Consider the following 18634-nt stretch of genomic DNA (forward strand, 5'->3'; position numbering starts at 1 on the left):
CCACCAGGTGCTGGAAATATTTGCTGAATAGGTTTAATGATTTCCACAATGAGCATAATTAAAAACACAGTTAGCATTTGTGGAGTGTGTACTGTGTGCCAGGTGTGGGCTGAGAACTTCATATACATTATTTCATTTAGTCTTCCCTATAGTCCTGTGGGTGTATAGCTTATTATCCTCATTCTCCAAGTGACCAAAGGAAGGCCTGGAAAGGTTTTTCTAACTCAACTTTATACTTAGAAAATTTTTCTAACCTACAGACAGTTGAAAAAATAAGAAAATGAATAATTGTGTATCTCTCATCAGGATTCACCAGTTGTTAATATTCTGCCACATTTGTGTTCTTCTCCACTCACACATACCTTTTCTTTTTTAACGGAGCCGTTTACAGTAAGTTGCAGACATTGGCACTTTATTCCTGAATATTTAAACTTTATTTTTGAGAACAAGATATTCTCATATATAACCAAAATGCCATAACACAACCAAGCTGTGTAACATTGTTATAATAATGTCATCTATTTTATAGATGTGTCCACATTTTCCCTAGTCATTACCAAAATATCCTGTGTTGCTTTTTAAAAATCCAGGATCCAACCAAGGATCATGTGTTGTATTTGGTTTCCACACCTCGTTAGTCTATTTTAATATAGAAAAGCATTCCTGTTTTTTCTTTTTCATGACATTGACATGTTTGAAGAGCCCAAGCCTGTTGTTCTGGTGGAATATACTATAATCTTGTTCTGATTGCTTCCAGCAATTTTTGGCAGAAATACTACAGTGATACGTAGTTCCTATTGCATTGCTTCAGGCCAAGCATGTCAAACTCAAAGGCTAACACAGGCCAAAAAAACAAGGTTTAAGTTTATGTGGGCCACAAAAAAAAAAAAAAACCCAAAGCTTTGATTTTCATAGAAACATAGGTTTATTTCGATAGAGACATGCTAAATACAAAGGGCTGAAATAAATGAATCATCGTTAACATAAAATAATAGAACATTTTAATAAAATGCACAAATTAATAAGCGTAATGGAAACAATCCTATTTTTCTTGTTCTCCAAAAGCAAAATATTTCCTGTTGTACACACCAAACAAGTCAGTCCAAGACTAATGATGTGGCAGTTGGCTGCTAAAATATTCGCTGCAAGTATTAGTGGAGAGAAATGGTGCGCCTGCTCATAAGGCGCGTAAGGGAAATGAATGCAAAATGATTATAGTAATCAGTCATTAGCGAACGTTGTAGTTCATTATTATTAATTATGTATAACAGGATATTGTAAAAATTAAGTTACGAAATTTTATTAAAACGTTTCTTACATACCGTTATATTGGCTGGGCCGCAAAAATATTCCTTGTGGGCCGCATGCTGCCCGCAGCAAGTTGGACATGCTTGCTTCCGGCACTGCCTGCCAGTCTGCCGTAAAGGTGCCCCCCTGCCCCACATGGCAAGTGTAGGTTACTCAGGGTCAAAGAGAAGGAGTTGGGGGCAGAAGTCAGATGGGTCTGCATGGCCCCAGACCCTTGCTCTTTAACACATTGCCCTCTCTTCTAGAAAGGATTGTTTTTAATCGCTTTATAATATCATAGCCTATGAAGTTCCACAAGTTACACACCTATTCTATTACAATATATTTAATGATACTTTCAGTTTTTTACTTGCCCATTTTTGGGAATAAATCTTGGTTCCTACTTCAATTTCTTTACACATCAGAGGATCAGATTTGGGTTTCTTGACTCTTGGCCTTTTCTCCTAAACAGCTTTCCTTTTCCTTTTGCATTCTTGGGGAAATGTCTGTCCCAGGGGCAGTTTCATGGCTTGGTAAAAGTCCCTGTGCTGTAGTGGTTGTGAGTGAGTGGCTCCTTGATCAGTGCTACAGGTGTGCCTTTTGTTTTCTTTCCAACTGCCTTTACTGGGCCAGGTCATTATCTTCTGTCATGCTCAGTCCTGTGAGGGAGGTGGTATCTGTCCCCATCTTAAGATGAAGAAACCGAGACTCAGAATCTAGGAGTCATGAGTCAAACCCGATTTCATCAACCTCCAGAGCATGGACTCTTTCTGTGTACCCTTCCCTGGAAGCCTCTTCAGTCCCCAGAGGCTGGTGAGTTCGGGGGGCAGGGCGATCCAGAGAGCATGGCCAGGTGCAGGCCGGCTCTGGCAATTTAGCCCGGAGCTGTGCCAGGGTGGAGGCTGCTGAGCTCAGGCTGAGCCGAGTGGGCTTCTTGAGGAAGCAGTGTCTAGGCCAGGGGTGGGCAAACTTTTTGACTCCAGGGCCACAATGGGTTCTTAAACTGGACTGGAGGGCCGGAACAAAAGCATGGATGGAGTGTTTGTGTGAACTAATACATGTTAACACTGCTGCTGGTGAAGGAGCGGAGGGGAGAGCAAGAGAACCCTCCGCTCTTTCGGCTCCGCGGGCCGGATAGAACAGCCGAACTGGCCCGCGGGCCATAGTTTGCCCACGGCTGGTCTAGGGGATGAGCTCCCCATCAGTGCTGGGGGATGATGACAGAGTTTCTCCCCTGGGCCTTCCGATATACCAGACACGTTGCCAGGAATATCCTGAACCTTGTCTCTGTTCGTCACAGCACCCTGCAGAGGGGGGCTGTCGGCTGTCCTCAGTGTACGGGCGAGGATCCTGCCTGCATGTGTAGCCATCTGCTGATCATCTGCCGTTCACATCCAGGGCCCTCCGGCCCCTCTCTTTCTTCTGAGCTGCTGTTTGCTGGCCCCTGGCTGTTTCCCGTGCGCTGTATGCAGTCATCCAGTGAGCTCACACCTTAGGGTATTGTTAGAAGTATATGTTGTCAACGTATACAGCATAATAATAATAATTATACCTGTGGTCACAGGCCCATTATTTAAGCATTTTATTTCTGAACATATCAGCAGTAGATGTTGTCACCCTCAAAAGTAAAATAGCCAATTATCGTACCAGCAATATGGGTTTATTTGGGAATAGCAGACAATTGCAATCGGGACAAGCAAACTGTAGTAGCTTGTTGGAATTTCAATTTCCAGCCACCACATATAGTTCTTTTCTCAAGATTTCTTATCCATAAACTTTCTGTAATTTTTTATATCCAATTAGGTTATGTCTTATCTTTTTTCTTTCTTATTTTGGAACATTCATTTTACTTCAGGACAAAATTACTTTTTCTTCCCCTCTTACCAAAAACTGTTATCTCCATTTCTCATACCTTTCATTGAAAATGCACATCCTATTTTTTCATAGTCATTTTCTTTCATCTTTATTATTTTCCAGTTTTATTTAAAAAAACACGTTTTTCCCCCTGATAATTACAAATTTTTGGTTCAAATTGACCTCAATTTTAAACACTTATAAAGCTTATCTGAAAACAGAAATGATCCCCACCGTTGTGACTCAGTGGTTGAGAATTGACCTATGAACGAGGAGGTCATGATTTGATTCCCTGTCAGGGCACACGCCCTGGTTTTGGGCTCGATCCCCAGTAAGGGTGCATGTGAGGCAGCCAATCGATGAAGTTTCTTTCATAGATGTTTCTATTTCCCTCTCCCTCTCCCTTCCTCTCTCTCTAAAAATCAATAAAGACATATTTAAAAAAGAAACAATGCAAGGCAGTTGTTACAGAATAATTGCAGGCTTACTCTTAGAGGATAGCATAATTGCCTCGAGTTACATTTAAGTGAATGTAAACTACATAATATAGTTAAAATCAGCCACATGCTTTTTGGGATTATAGTATGTGATTCATTCATGTCTTTGTGAGACTGGGAATGATTAGAACAGTCAGGGGCAGTAGGATCCCGATATTACTGCTGAAGAGTATTGCTCCGTGTTGAGTAGGGAGAATAAAGATTTGAAAGATGGGACAACAACTAAAGTTATGGCAGACCTATAAATATCTTGGAAGCCACCACCAGAATTTCCGGCCATGCAAGTAATTATAAGAAATGGGGAAGTTCTTTTAAATAAAGATTACTGCCTGGCTACAAATCTAAAAAGACAAGGCAACAGAGTATGGGCCTATCAAAGAGCGATTATAGCCTGGCCTGGAGTTAGCACTGTGTGTGACAGGACAGAAAGGGTGCTTGTTCCTGTATTGGCCTTTTCAGCCGCTGCAGACACTTTGGTTTGCTCAGTTCACTGTGGTATAAGCGCAGTGGCTTTCAAACATGTGGGGTCATTTCATAGCAAGAAATACAGTGTATATTATGGCCCATAAGTAACAAATAAGTTTAATAAATGGACATGTCTTTATTTTCAGTATATGCCATGCATGCACCCCATTTTGCATTATATAAAATTATTCTCTTATTTATATATAGATAATAAACCTATAATCTGTAAATTATAGATAGAATTAAAGATACGTATTATACATTTGTCAGTATTGGCAAATGTAGATACTATATATATTTTCTGTTTAAGTAAATGTTACTCATCACTCAGCAATAATCTCTCACCACAGTTTGAAAACCAGGAAGTTGCAGTAAGTCTTTCTGGAGTAGGAGAAAGCTCTCATGGGAGTTCCATGACTGCCTCTCTTCCAAAGGGCTGCCTGCTGCTCTGTCTGCATTCTCTCAGCATCGATTCTCATCGTTTGTGCAGAATTAGTGCTTAGTACTCAAGTGTTAACATTTTCTCTTTGGTTCATTTGTATTTTTAGCTCTTCCAACTTTTTAAACTATTTAGAATCTTTGCTTTTCAGTGAAAAGGAGAAAGCAGGCAGTTGTAACTGTTTTTCATATATTAGCATCCAGCAATAAATTAACAGTTATAAATACATGTCAAAATTTTTTTTCTTTTTTTTTTTATTATTAGTTAAGGTATTACAAATGTGTCCTCATCCCCCCCATTAACCCCCAACCTCCCCTCCCCCCGCCCCTCCCCGCACACTCATGCTCCCATCCCCCTGTTGTCCATGTCCATTGGTTTGGCTTATATACATGTATACAAGTCCTTCGGTTGATCTCTTCCCCTTACCCCCGCCCTCCCCTACTTTCCTTCTGGGGATTGATAGCCTGATCGTTGTTTCTCAGTCTTTGGGTCTGTCCCCAAAATTTTTGGAAGTATATTTTTTCTCATAATAAACTTTTTTTGGGTAAAATTAAAATGCCAAAAGTGATTAAAATTATTTTTAGCATTTAATGTCTATCTAATTGGAAATGATTTAGATATTTAATGAGTATCTGTTACTTGATTTTGACCTTATTTGCATTTATTTAAATTACTTGTTTTTAACAATTATGCTTAGATTGGACATTAAACCAGCTAACCAATATCTTATTTTCCTTGGTGACAAATTTTATAACAGATAATATGAACTTATTTAATTTTTCAGTAAATCTAGGTAAAATGAAAGTAAATAATTTGAAAGACATACCTGTTTTAATTAAACCAACAACCTGGAACTAACATTAATGTCAAACATATTCCCTGAAATTCATTTGGGTTAGTTTTGATTATATTTCTGAAAGTATACTTAATTTATATAAATGCTTAATCTTTTAAAGCTCATTAAATAGATTACAAATAAGTTTTGGTAACATCATTCAGAGATAGAAAAATATTACACACACACACACACAATACAGATAGACACAGACTGATTTTTTAAAATATTAGCCATGTCTCAAGCATAAAACTCAAAAGAATAGTTGGATCCAAATTGTGTTTCTGGCAGATGGACTAAGTTAAGGTTACTTGTTCAGATAGCCAAAATTTTATATTAAAGATTAAAAAAAAATTTGCATGCTGTAAGGATCCTTTTTAAAACTGTTTTTGGGGTTACTTTGTCCCTTAAAAGCTTTTGCATACCAACCAAAGGATTCATTTCATTGTTTCTGAGAGCTTTGGAATTCTCTTTTAAGAGTGCCCCTTAAGGTGGACTAATTTAAAACAATTAGTAAATGGCCATTGTAATTCCAAACAGAAAGAGTACTCACCAGAAAGGGCAATGTCTTGATAAAAACAGGAAGGATAGATCTTTTATTACTATTACTTTGGTTAATTCTCATCTGATGATATTGTTTCCATGTATTGGTTGCCTCCCGCATGCAATCGGGATCGAACCTGCCCTTGACCTGGAATCAAACCCGTGACCCTTCAGTGTCTAGGCCAGCCGTGGGCAAACTACAGCCCGAGGGCCGGATACGGCCCGTTTGAAATGAATAAAACTAAAAAAAAAAAAAGACCGTGCCCTTTTATGTAATGATGTTTACTTTGAATTTATATTAGTTCACACAAACACTCCATCCATGCTTTTGTTCGGCCCTCCGGTCCAGTTTAAGAACCCATTGTGGCCCTCGAGTCAAAAAGTTTGCCCACCCCTGGGCTAGGCTGACACTCCTAACTCCTGACCCACACCGGCCAGGGTAGTATGAAACCTTGATATGGGTCCCAGACCAAGTCAGAGAGCTTAACCAAAGGGAGGGAGCTTGGCATCTTACAGATTTACCTCACCAAAAGGAAAAAGACATTCATGGAAGTGGGGAGAACAAAAGGCTCAAGTGGGTGCCTCCCACAGTTCCAGGTGTTGTTAGTTCCTCGGGGGCTTGTCTCCTTTGGATCCCACTTCTGATACCTTATATGTCATCTCAAAAACAAACAGCCAGCTATTTTACCAGAAAAACAAGTTTATTAGGGAATAGCATGGAATTGCAGTATGGAACAAGAAAAATGTAGCAAGCTACAGGCAAGTTCGAAGAGACAAAGGGTAGGACAGCTTTTATTAGCTTTTAGGAGGAAACTGGGGAGGGTTGTTTTGAACTGAAATTCATTGTAGGAGAACAAGAGTTGGAGGTTGTAGCAGTTTCTCATTTGGTGCAAGTGGGGGTTAGTGAATTATTGCTGGGGCAGGGAGGGATCTTTTTCTCTTGAAAGCAGATGAAATTCCTAAGTGAAAAATGACCTCCCGTGTCAAATAATTCTTACCTTCTTTCTGCTGGTTATGTAGTTGGCATGTGTGAAAGGTCCCCCTTCAGGGCTTCCCAGCACCGTTGTAAAGTGAGGTTCCTTCATTTCATGATGTGCATGGCAGGTGCTGTGTGGATTACCAGGCGAGGGTCAGATTTGGAGTTGAAGGAGAGTGATCTGCATGTGTCCATTCTTGCCTGTGGTAATTATCTATGACACTGGTTTTCTCACCAGTTTGTTCACCATTTTAGAGGCTTAAGTCTAAGGCACCTAACCTGAGGCTACATTTGATCTTTTCTTCTCTGTGGACTTGTTTCTGGTGGATAGAAGCAGAATAGAGGGAAAAACTGAGCAGGCACCTGGAGTTCGGACAGTAAGAAGGAAAAAAAAAAAAAAGGAAAGGAAAAAAAGGAGGGGGGAGGAGCTGGAGAGAGAAAGGAAATCCAGATGTCTGTGTCACTGTCCTCTAAATACCCTTGCAGATTTCCTCTCCTTCCCTTGTGTTTCCTCTTACTCTTGATCCTTAGACAAGTCATAACATGCAACTTAATCTTGATTTGCAGCCAAAGTGATTATCCACCAGACACTTAGTGTCTTAGAAGACATCGTGGAGAGTGTCTCCGGGGAATCCACCAAGTCCCGACAGATCTGCTACCAGTCACTGCAGGAATCCGTGCAGGTCTCCCTGGCCCTCTTTCCAGCTTATATCCACCAGTCAGGTAGGAGCTGGCCGCAGGCCGCACAAGGGCCCTTGACCCTGAAGGCAGAGGGCAGTGAGGTTTATGTGGGGTTCTGGGGCTCAGGCCCCAGGGAACCTTCACATGGGCCTTGCACCTCTGTCAGGTGGCACTGAGTTACTTGCCTCGTTTTTATTTTGAAGGCTTTGCCTTCTTCCAGTGTGGAACCTAAATGGCTGAGAGTACCCGGGCATTATATAGGAGAGGAAAGAGAACTTTTTTCCACAAATGCTATTTACTTACACATATGGCAAGGTGGGTTTGAGGTGGTGCCCTGCACCCCGCTCTGCCACTGTCACTACGGGCTCTGTCTAGCTCTGAGCAGGTATATGAGAGCATTTACAGTGGTAGTCTTAGGAGATATTGGGGGTTTCTGAGTCAGCAAAAATTCACTGATTGCCTCTTGTAAGCAGAGTTTGTGTGGCTGGAGCTGAAACATACTATTCAAGATGGTTGTTTAGATCTGGAAGTGAAACTACATTAAATGGAACCAATGTTTTCTGACATTAATGCATTTAATGGACCAGGGCCACGCAATCCGAATACACCTTCATTGTCCACTTTTAGTCACTTAACCCCTGACTTAACCCCCACTGCAGGGATTATTGATCATAGAGAGAAACAGCTAAAGCACTTTGGTGTTGACCCGATTGAATAGTTCCATCAGTCTGTGTGCAAAACACTCCATCTGCAGTGAAAACTCTGAACTTGGCTGGGGCGGAGCGGCGAGGGAGGCTCCGTTTCCTATTTGGAGCCATCAGCAGAGGCTCACTGCACCAGAGCTGTTTTCTCAGCATGTCCCTAATCATTTCCCACTTTCCGTCACCGGCTCTGATGGTGTTGGGGAAATTTCTTCAGCAGGAAGCCTTAGAGAGATGATAGAGCAGATTGCAAGAGGAAGTCTGTCAAGCCAGGGGCTTCCGTTTATCCCTGTGTGCAGGCCTCTGATCATTTGCTTTGTCCTTTGTTTAGATGTGACTGATGAGATGCTGAGCTTTTTCCTCACTTTGTTTCGAGGCCTTAGAGTACAGATGGGTGTGCCTTTCACTGAACAGATCATACAGACTTTCCTCAATATGTTTACCAGGTAACCACACACCTGTTGTCCACACTTTTCAGATTTCAAGGAGAAGTGGTGGGGCCCAGCTACGAAGTGTGGGACTTTTTGCTCCTCTTCTTCACTTGCCACAGTATTGGTTTCATGCTGGTCCCAGAGAAACATTCCTTGGCTTCTGTGTGGTTTCTTTTGTCTGCAGAGAACAATTAGCCGAGAGCATCCTCCACGAAGGCAGCACTGGCTGCCGGGTGGTCGAGAAGTTCCTGAAGATCCTGCAGGTGGTTGTACAGGAACCTGGCCAGGTGTTCAAGCCCTTCCTTCCTAGCATCATCTCCCTGAGCATGGAGCAGGTGTATCCCATCATCACTGAGGTATGAGCGGCTGGGCTTGTCCTGTCCAATTGGGGAAGTAAGGAAAATGCGTTTTAAAGTTAAATTGTGTTTTTAAATTGTGTTTTAAAACTATAAATTGTGTTTTAAAGTTAATTTGTTGGTTATTTTATTTTATTTTATTTTTGTAAAATAATTTTTTCTAAGAAAGAATGCCTTTAGCTTGGTATAGTATTTTTATATTGGCTGAGTTAATTAGAACTAGTCTAGTGTAAGCAAGGTTGGTTGGTAAAGATCAGCCTCCCTGGCAAAGAGTTTATAACTTTAGGTGAATATATAGTGTTCTACAGCAAACATTATAACGAACTAGAGGCCCAGTGCATGAAATTCCCACCACCGCCACTGTGCTCGCCATCCTGTGAGCCCAGCTTCTGGATAAGCAGTGTTCCCCCCGTGGGAGTGCACTGACCAGCAGGGGGAAGCTCCTGCGTTGAGCGTCTGCCCCCTGGTGGTCAGTGCACATCATAGCAACCGGTCGTTTCGCCGTTTGGTCAATTTGCTTATTAGCCTTTTATTATATAGGATGTACTTTTCCTATCAAGAGCATTCATGATCTGAAGGATACAAGGCAAGTTTTCAGAATGATCCAAAGCTTTCCTTGTTATAGCAAAGTTCTCTGTTCTCCCTGGAAAACAGACAGACACAGCATGACAAGATCCAGAATAAGTAGATTATCTAAATTTTATGTAATAGTTACGTAAATAAGAGCTAACCTTTTTAACTGCCCATATTAAGGCTTAAGTGAGTCCACTTGCTTCACATCATTAAACACATGTGGGCCCTGTAAGGATTCCTGCCATAGAAGCTCATGCCTTCTGTCTCAATTTCATCTTAATCAGCTGAATTAAATCTATCTGGACCTTATCATTTTGAATTCTCCAGACCCATCTGGAATAATATGACCTGTCATGCTCTCTAGTGACTTGGAGATTTTTGTTCAAATTAGAAAATATTGCTGAGCCCGCCTCCCTCTCCTCATCCCAGAATCCCAGCTGCCAATGAAAGAGGAGACAGGCCCAGAGAGCAGTCAGCCCTGCAAGCTGCTCCCCCTCTGCTGGAGGTCCTGCCTCCCCCAGGCCCTCTGCTGCTGCTTTCTGTGGCTCCTAAGCGCCCCTTAAGCCCATTTTCTATGGAGGGTAGATCTGCTTTAAGGTTTCTTACTTGTCTTTAGCTTTTGCAGTTGTATAAGATCAGCAGGTTAGTTGGACAGTGTATCCTGGGAAAAGGAACAACTACCAAGACTCTATGGCAGATGAGATAGCTGCTTTCTGAATAGAAAAGCCATTTTCCTAGTTGTTCTTCCATTTAGTAGCCTTTTCTGAGCTTGAAAAGCTGAGTGTGTGCATCAGAACAGGGCCCCTTGGCACCGACCCAGGCATTGTGTCTCAGGCGGCCCTGTCTCTGCCGAAGTACTCCTGGTTTGATCTGCTGACTCGGAGGCCTTGATAGGACAGGGGTGTGGGTGGGAAGCTGACAGCTTGCTGTTGCCAGGCATCTCTGAGACCTCTTTGTTGCTCTGGGCCTGGGCTGTGAGTAGTTCCTGAGCCGCAGGAGAAGAAGGTTTGAGGGTCTCTGTGTGTCTCTGCAGCGCCCCTCCCCTGACGTGAAGGCTGAGCTGTTTGAGCTCCTTTTCCGGATACTCCATCACAACTGGAGGTACTTCTTCAAGTCCACGGTCCTGGCCAGTGTCCAGAGGGGGGCTGCCGAGGAGCAGATGGAGAATGAGCCTCAGTTCAGTGCCATCATGCAGGTAACGCGGGAGCGCTGCCGAGGGGGCCCTGTGGCGCCAGAACAGACAGGCCTCGTTCGGGACGCCTGGGTCCATTGCCGCCTGTCCCTTGGCTTCTGACACTCAGCCCCACTCCCTAACGTGGCCACTGCGACACGTGCCGCCTCTGAAGCCTTAGTGCGGTCTGAGCTCAGCTCTGCCTCTTAGTGCTGTGCACTTCGTTCACTCTCGGAACCCCAGTCTCTCCCGGTGCCGAGTGGGATGACACGGCATCAGCACCACGGGGCTCTCCTTCACTGGAAGCCGACGGAGTAGGAGTCTCTGGAGGAGGGGCCCATGGTCTGCATCTGTGGAGAGAATTCTGGCCAGAACAGAATTGGGAGAGGCCCTGCCCTGTGCCTCGGTGCCCCCTCTCAGATCAAGTGTGACTGTTACAGCCTAGAGAGCCAGCTGTCAGGGGCGGACCACACCTGCTGTGAAGACGGTGGCCTCCCCTTGCCAGGGCGGCCGGCTGTCAGGTGCTCTCCTTGCTCTGCACTCAGTTGCATACATACAATTTGTGTTCAGAGTCTAGATTGAAGTGGAAGGTTTTCTTTTTGTTTTTTCAGTGCTTGCTTTTCCTCACCCTTCAGCCCCCCACCGGCACACATGCACGCCTGCACCCGAACTCCTTGTGTGGGGATCTCTCTGGAAAAGCACATGCCTATCCCTGGGCTTCCTGCAATCATTTTGCTGAACTTCCATCGCCAGCACCCCCTGCAGGCTTCGGTGTGGAGTACTGTTTGTCCCCTCTGCCTTCCTCTTAACCTCTGTCCTCACTTTTTAAGTCTTCTTTGGTAGACAGTATTGGTAAAAGCCACGTTGGAAAACAGTTTCCACTTGTAAGTATTTTACCTAAGATACATGAAAACGTATACTCACTTGTACACAGGTGATTATAGAGGCTTTTTAAAAAATTGCCAAAAGCTGGAAACATTTCAAATATCTGTTGCTGGTAGTGGGTAAACAATGGTGCGTGCATGTAAGCGCCTGCTGCTCAGCAATAAAAAGGAACATATGGCCCTGGCCGGGTGGCTCAGTAAGTTGGAGTATCATATCATCCACGAAAAGGTTGTGGGTTCGATTCCCAGTCAGGGCACATACCTGGGTTGTGGGTTTGATTCCCCGTCAGAGGCATACAAGAGGCAACTGATAAATGTTTCTCTCCCACATGATGTTTTTCTCTCTCTCTCCTCTTTTTCTTTCCTCTTTCCTCCCTTCCTCCCTCTCTCTTTCTCTTACTCCCCCCTTTCCTCTTGCTCCCAAATCAATAAACATATCCTCAGGTAAGGATTAGAAACAAAAAAAAGAAACAGCCGTAGCCAGTTTGGCTCAGTGGATAGAGCATTGGCCCTCAGACTGAAGGGTCCTGGGTTCAATTCTGGTCAAGGGCACGTACCTCATTTGCAGGTTCCCGACACTGGTCGGGGTACGTGCAGGAGGCAACCAGTGTGTCTCTGTCTCTTCCTCTCCCTAAAAATTAATGGAGAAATATCCTCAGGTGAGGATTAACCAAAAAATAAAAATAAAAAAGGAACATATTATACAAACGGCAACGTAAATACGTTATGGTAGGTGAAGAAGCTGGATTCAGAAGACTGTCTACAATTCAAGCATGTCAAACTGGCGGCCAACGGGCCGCATGCCTCATTCATTTAAATGAGGCATGCAGCCTGCCAGCTGTGAGTTTGACATGCTTGGCATGATTGCATTCTGTTACGTTCTGGAAGAGGCAGGCCTTGAGGGACAGGAAACAAGCAGTGGTTGCCTGAGGCCAGAGGGAACTTTGAGGAGCTGGAGGTGTCTGTATCTCCATTGTGATGGTGGTTAGACACTGGATGGTGTGGTCAGAATTATATAATGGTGACCCTCGATGGGGGGGTTGGGGGTGGGATTTACTCTGTTAGACTTCAGTAAACCTGACTTGAAAAATAAGTGCGTGGAAACCAGTGGGCATCATAGAGATCACTGCAGCAGGAGTTACAGACCCTTCTTGTAGCTTAGGAGCCAGGGGTCAGAATGACAAGGCCGTCCCTGGCTTATTCTAGGAGGAGTCCTGCACAGGACTGGTCTGCCTGTCGTTGGCCTGCCCCACTCTTCCCAGTCTTCATTGGCACAAGGCTCTTTGTGAGGTTTTTTTGTTTTGTTTTGTTTTTTTGGCGGGGGGCGGGGTGTCCTAACTTTTACAGCTCAGAAATTGCAAAGCAGTTTAAAAATTTGCTATTGCTTAATTCCAAGGCAGAGGCAGCTGGTTGTGACGAGCCTCTAAGGATTTTTGGTTTCTAAGACCTGGGATGCCAGGGAGAGGGCTTATGGGAGTTTGAGTGGTTGGCTTGAGGGGAGGCTGAGCAATTTGTCTTAGTTTTTAACTTCTTGCTTCAAAGATAAGTCTTCCTGAAGGAGTCCAGAGGTTCATTACAAAAGATGTAGGATGAGGATGTGAGGGCGATCTGGCTGTGACATCTGTCACCCCATTGATTGCCACGGTTGATTCGGCTGACCTGGCTGGCTAGGCGGGTGTCCCCTCCTCCCTCACCGATCCCATATGCGTCCCTCCCGAAGCTGCGTGCTCGGTCAAAGAGGGCGACCTTCCCCCCAGAGGAGAGAACCGGTCTTCGGTCAAGGGTATACGAGTAGCTGCACTCCCCTGCTAGAACCTCCAAACAAGCTGTCAAAGGTGTAGAATGAGACCAAAAGAAGTCAGGCCCAGTGGGAAGGACTTAGGAGATAAGACTACGTGGGGACATTCCTGAGATCTGACCAGACAGGCTGGACGACTGGAGATAGTAGGTCCCTACCCTGCATCGGCAGAAGGAGCCGCTCCGGCGCGGGGAAGGGCGCCCAGCGGGCCTGGCCTGGTGGAGTTTAATGCTGCTTGTAGAATGGTGGCCTTATTTCTTGGACAGGCTTTTGGACAGTCCTTTCTCCAGCCTGACATCCACCTATTTAAACAAAACCTCTTCTACTTGGAGACACTCAACACCAAGCAGAAGCTGTACCACAAGGTAGGTGCCCATTTCTCCGAAAGGTTCCTCAGCAGAGGCGCTGGCCCTGGCCGGGGACGTGGGGGGGCCCAGGGGCCCTGAGCCCGCTGGCGGCCAGCGCTCACTCTGGGCTCTGTCTGCAGAAGATCTTCCGGACCGCCATGCTGTTTCAGTTTGTGAACGTGCTGCTGCAGGTCCTGGTCCACAAGTCCCACGACCTTCTGCAGGAGGAGATCGGCGTTGCCATTTACAACATGGCCGCTGCGGACTTCGACGGCTTCTTTGCAGCCTTCCTCCCCGAGTTCCTGACCGGCTGCGATGGCGTAGATGCCAACCAGAAGAATGTGCTGGGGCGGAACTTCAAGCTGGATCGGGTGAGGAGAGAGGCCAGGCTGAAGGGGGGTGGTGTGGGCTCACGCCTGGTGCCCGCTCTGTGAGGGGCAGGCTGCCTTCCTGTGCGGTTTGTAGCCCTGTGGCTCCGAGGCAGCGCGTGCCATTCCTGATGACGCGGCGCTGTGCCTGGCTGGAGGGGTACGTGCTTTCCCCAGTGGTGGCTGCAGCAACGCTGTGTTTTCATCTCATCCGCCACTGGGCCCAGCGCTGGCCCTGGCTGCCCCGCTGCTCTGTCTGGGCTTCTTGGTACTTACTGTCCCCGTCGAGCACACCACTGACCAGCTGCTGTTTCCTCGTGGGCTGAGAGCCACTGCGGCCGAACTTGCAGACTTGAGGGAAGATGGGCGTTCCGCAGCTGCTTCCCTGGGCGGGCCCCCAGCTTAGAGATGGGACCCTGGCTCTTCCCAGACCACCCGCCTGGCTCTGCGTGGCCTGACCTGCTACCAGGTCCTGGGAGGAGCCTCACAGTGTTCACCCTCTTGCCCGGGGAAGGTCTGGTGGGCTGTCCTCACCTGTTGCCCAGCGTTTCCTGTCCTGGGCCTTTTTCTGAGCACGCACTTTAGTGCGCCCCCCCCCCCCTCCCCTCCCCCCCCCCCCCCCCCCATTTTTGCTGGAAGCCTCTGCTGCTTGCCTGGTCAGCTCTCCTGGAGCTTTTCTTAAGGGATAAGTCATTTCTGCCTTTGACCAGTTCCCACTTGAAGTGGGATCTCTTCCACCCACATCCTTGGGGTTGTGACTCCTGTGCTTGCCCCTGTCTACAGGCTCCCTTCAGTCTTCAGATGGATGTGCCGCTCCTGCTGGAGCAAAACCCTGCATTCTCCTTGTTTGTCTCAGCCGTGATGTGTATCAGGACAGCTTTTCTCAGACTCGGCTCCTGTTTTCCTTGTCTTGGAGTCTTTCTTCCCTGGCCTGTTTGCTCTTGGGCTTAAAGTTCACTTCAGCCACTGGGTGTTTCCTTTCTTTTTCTAGAGCAGCGGTCGCCAGCCTTTCGGACCTCGTGTACCACGAGGTCCGCGGACCCCCGGTGGGTGACTGCTGCTCTGGAGTCCAAATTCTAATATTTAACGATCAGTTTCTGCTGAAGCATTGTCAGTCAACTTCTTGATTTAAAGCAGTGGGTTCCAAATTTAGCCACGTATCAAAGCTCCTGGGTACGTAAAACACAGAAATGGATTCCTGTGTCCACCAGGAAATTCAGATTGGAATTTGGAAGCCGCTGATTTAAAAGAGATCTGTTGGTATGTTTTCCTGAGGAGGACATAAAGGAATCCTTCACTCACTCACTCACTGTCTGGTTGAAGCCAGCTCCTCGCAGGGCCTGGGCAGGAGGTGGGCACCGTTTCTGCCTTCATAAGGCCCTGGTGGAAAGCCTGGCACAGCAGCACTGTGGGCCGCACTGGCTTTCTGATGCATGGGTCCTGTTAACCCCATTCCCAGGTGAACCCAGGCTCAGAAAGGCCAACCCTCAGTTGGCAGGTACAGAACTTGGGAACGGGAGAGCAGGGGGCGGGCCACGCCTGGCACTCTGGCTCCAGGCCTGTATGCGCTATCCACAGCAGGTGGGCCAGGGCACTGAGAGCTCAGCGGAGTGGCGCGGACCTGCCACTTGGAGCCAGGAAATGGGCGTCTGAGGCCCTTTTTGGCAGAGGCAGACCTTGTGCTGCAGCTTGAAGAGGGGAGGGGAGCCAGGGAAAGGGCGGTGGGAGGAGGGGAGCTGGAAGTGCCTTGCTGTTCTCTGAGCCCCCGGCCAGTGGAATTTCAGATGGAACTGCCCACTCTGTGACAGGGAGCCATTGGTGTTACTCACATTTGCTGTGTGGTCCGGCATTGGTATTCATGATCGAAAGATGAGGGTGCGAACCTCGGCCACCTCCTGGTGCTGCCTGGTAGGGTATGGGGTTTCAGCTGCGAGGAGCCTCTCGGTTTGCAGTCTGCGGCCCAGTGGGTGGTGGTCAGCAGGCGAGATCACGGGTCAGGCGGGCTCCTGCCAGGGTGTCACCCTTAAGTGGCAGGGCCTGCCTGGAGCACTGGGAAGAGGAGTTTGCAGACATGCTGGACAGGACGCGGTGAAGGAGAGACACACAGGCAGCCCGACCAGTGCCCGTTTCCCTCCTGCCTTGTCACTGAGGCAGGTTTCCTAACCTCGTGCCTCAGAGCCTGGCCGTGCACACGAGGGCAGCCTCACCATGATCTTTCTTCCCGCAGTGCCTGTGCGCTCACAGGGTGCAGAAAGGAGTGGAAGTGGCCTGTTGCGTACAATGTTTGGGAGCTCGAGCGCACCCTGGGGTGGAAGTGCTGGTGGGCGGGTGGGTGATGTGGGGTGCTGGGTGCGGCCAGGCTGCAGCTGTGCCCATGCCTTCCAGGACCTGCCCTCGTTCACCCAGAATGTGCACAGGCTGGTCAACGACCTGCGATACTACAGACTCTGCAACGACAGCCTGCCCCCGGGCACTGTGAAGCTCTAGGTGGCCTGCTTCCCGGAGGGACTGCCTGCTGCCTGGAGGGCCGCCACCTGCACCACTCGCCTTCCACCACAGCTGTTCGCCACAGCTGTATCCCGGACGAGCCGCAGTCACTCCTTTGACTCTTACACCCTGAGCAGCATGGCCTGCCCTCCGCCCTCCTCCATGCAACTCTCCTGCTGCCCACCCAGCAGAACTGGCTGCGGGGTGTGTCTTAGCACTGGTTGGAGAGCCTGGGCATCTGGGTAGGCGGAGGGCCATGTGGCTGGGCACGAGGAGATCCTGCGGGTGCTCCGTGCAGATCATGCGCCAATCAGTCGTGAGACAGAAATGCCAAGGACCATGGGACAGTGCCACCTTCTCACCATTCCACCTCCCTGCCCCCTCCGGCCTCGTCGGCTATGGAGAGATGTGATGTTGGAATTTTTGGCACTTCTACCAACCCCCTCCCCCCGATTGCCTTGAAGTCTCTGCTCTGTGTTAGAGATCGGCAGACTCATGAGATTTTTTTGTTCTTGTTTTCTCATCATTCCATTGTGATACTAAGAGACTAAGAAGCTTAATGAAAAAATAAAATGCTTATGTTGTTGTTTATAAATGCTGGTTAGGGGGCTTCCTTGCAGGCAGAGCCTCCGGGGCTGGCGCCCAGGTGGGGCTGCCCTGGGCAGGGGGGCAATGAGGGAGGAGGCCGGTTTGTACCATGCAGGGGCAGAGGAGGACCATCTTGCTAGGGCCTGACCGCACCCCACCCTCTTCTAGATAACATCCCGCTAACCCTGGTGGGGATACAGGGTTCCCCTTTTTCATATTCACAGAGCAGGGGAACTTCATGGCGCTGACAGTTAACCTAGTGGTGGAGGTGGGTGTGGAGTCTAAGGGGAGCTGTGCCCCACTCCTCCGAGAGAAGGGGTCCCTCCCAAGGGTGCCAGCCAGGCACCGCCCTCAGTGGGCTCCTGATGGGTTGTCTGAAAATAGCAGTTGGAGAGGGGTGGAGAGGGAGGGGAAGGATGTAGCTGGGCAAGGGTGGGTGTGGCTGGGCTCAGGGCGCGTGGGTGTGTCTGAGGCTGGGCCTTGCTTAGCCATCCGTGAGTGGAAAGTTTCTGGGCTAACAGGTCAGCTTCTTCCGAGTCACGTGTCATAATGGCCAGACAGCCAGGACCAGGTGGATTCTGATGGGACCACCACACCTGCAGGAAGAGGTTTGCTCACCGCTGGGCAGTGAGGGGTGTTTCCTGAAGGGAAGGGCGGCCCTTGGCTCCTATAGAACTGGGGGCAGGAGGGCTGATGGCTTCTACTTCTGAGGTCTTTAAGAATCACTTTGGTGATGGTGGGGTGAGAGGTGGAGCCATCGGATGGGTTTGAGAGAGAGGGGCAGCCCCTTTGTGTCAGTCGCAGCCTCTCACCCCGGCTAGCCCCACTTCAGAGTTGATTGAGGAGGGGAAGGAATTAACATGCAGTTACTCCTGGACTATAAATCCTCCTCACCTGGGTGCTGGGGGACAAGGAGTGCTCTCTGTGCCTGAGGTTAAGAAAGGCTAGAGTTGGATGGGGAGGGGAGGGGCTTTGTTGTCTGTGGGCCCCATCCTTGGACAGGACTTGGGGGTGATAGAGGAAAGGCCATGGCGAGTAAGGTGGGCTGGGTTGGAGGACTTTTTGTTGTTAATCCTTACCTGAGGATGCTTTTCCATTAATTTTTAGAGAGAGTGGAAGGGAAGGGGAGAGAGTGAGAAACATTGATATGAGAGAGACACAAAGATTGGTTGCCTCCTGCATGGGTCCCAACCAGGGCTGGGGATTGAGCCTGCAACCAAAGTACATGCCCTTGACTAGAATCGATCGGGAGCCTTCAGTCTGCAGGCCGACACTCTAGCCACTGAGCCAACCAGCTAGGGCTGGGTTGAAGGATTTTTTATCCAAGATGGATGGGCATGGCCCAGTGAGCTA

At 47.8% G+C, this 18634-nt stretch overlaps 1 protein-coding gene across 5 annotated transcripts in view; it reads left to right on the plus strand.

Moving 5' to 3' along the window:
- The window catches only part of XPO6 (exportin 6), a 133858-nt gene extending 116576 nt beyond the window's left edge, over window positions 1-17282 (plus strand). For 4 of the 5 annotated variants that reach the window (XM_059692450.1, XM_059692449.1, XM_059692447.1 and 1 more), the window contains 7 exons: window positions 7464-7619; window positions 8610-8724; window positions 8894-9065; window positions 10672-10833; window positions 13758-13856; window positions 13979-14209; window positions 16566-17282. In XM_059692450.1, the coding sequence (XP_059548433.1) occupies window positions 7464-7619; window positions 8610-8724; window positions 8894-9065; window positions 10672-10833; window positions 13758-13856; window positions 13979-14209; window positions 16566-16685 (1055 nt within the window). In that variant the 3' untranslated portion in view covers window positions 16686-17282. The remainder of the gene's footprint in view (window positions 1-7463; window positions 7620-8609; window positions 8725-8893; window positions 9066-10671; window positions 10834-13757; window positions 13857-13978; window positions 14210-16565) is intronic. The other variant, XM_059692448.1, reaches the window with a different exon arrangement.
- The last annotated feature ends 1352 nt before the right edge of the window (window positions 17283-18634 follow it).

Source organism: Myotis daubentonii, chromosome 4, assembly GCF_963259705.1.
Source record: "Myotis daubentonii chromosome 4, mMyoDau2.1, whole genome shotgun sequence".
Lineage (NCBI taxonomy): Eukaryota > Metazoa > Chordata > Mammalia > Chiroptera > Vespertilionidae > Myotis > Myotis daubentonii.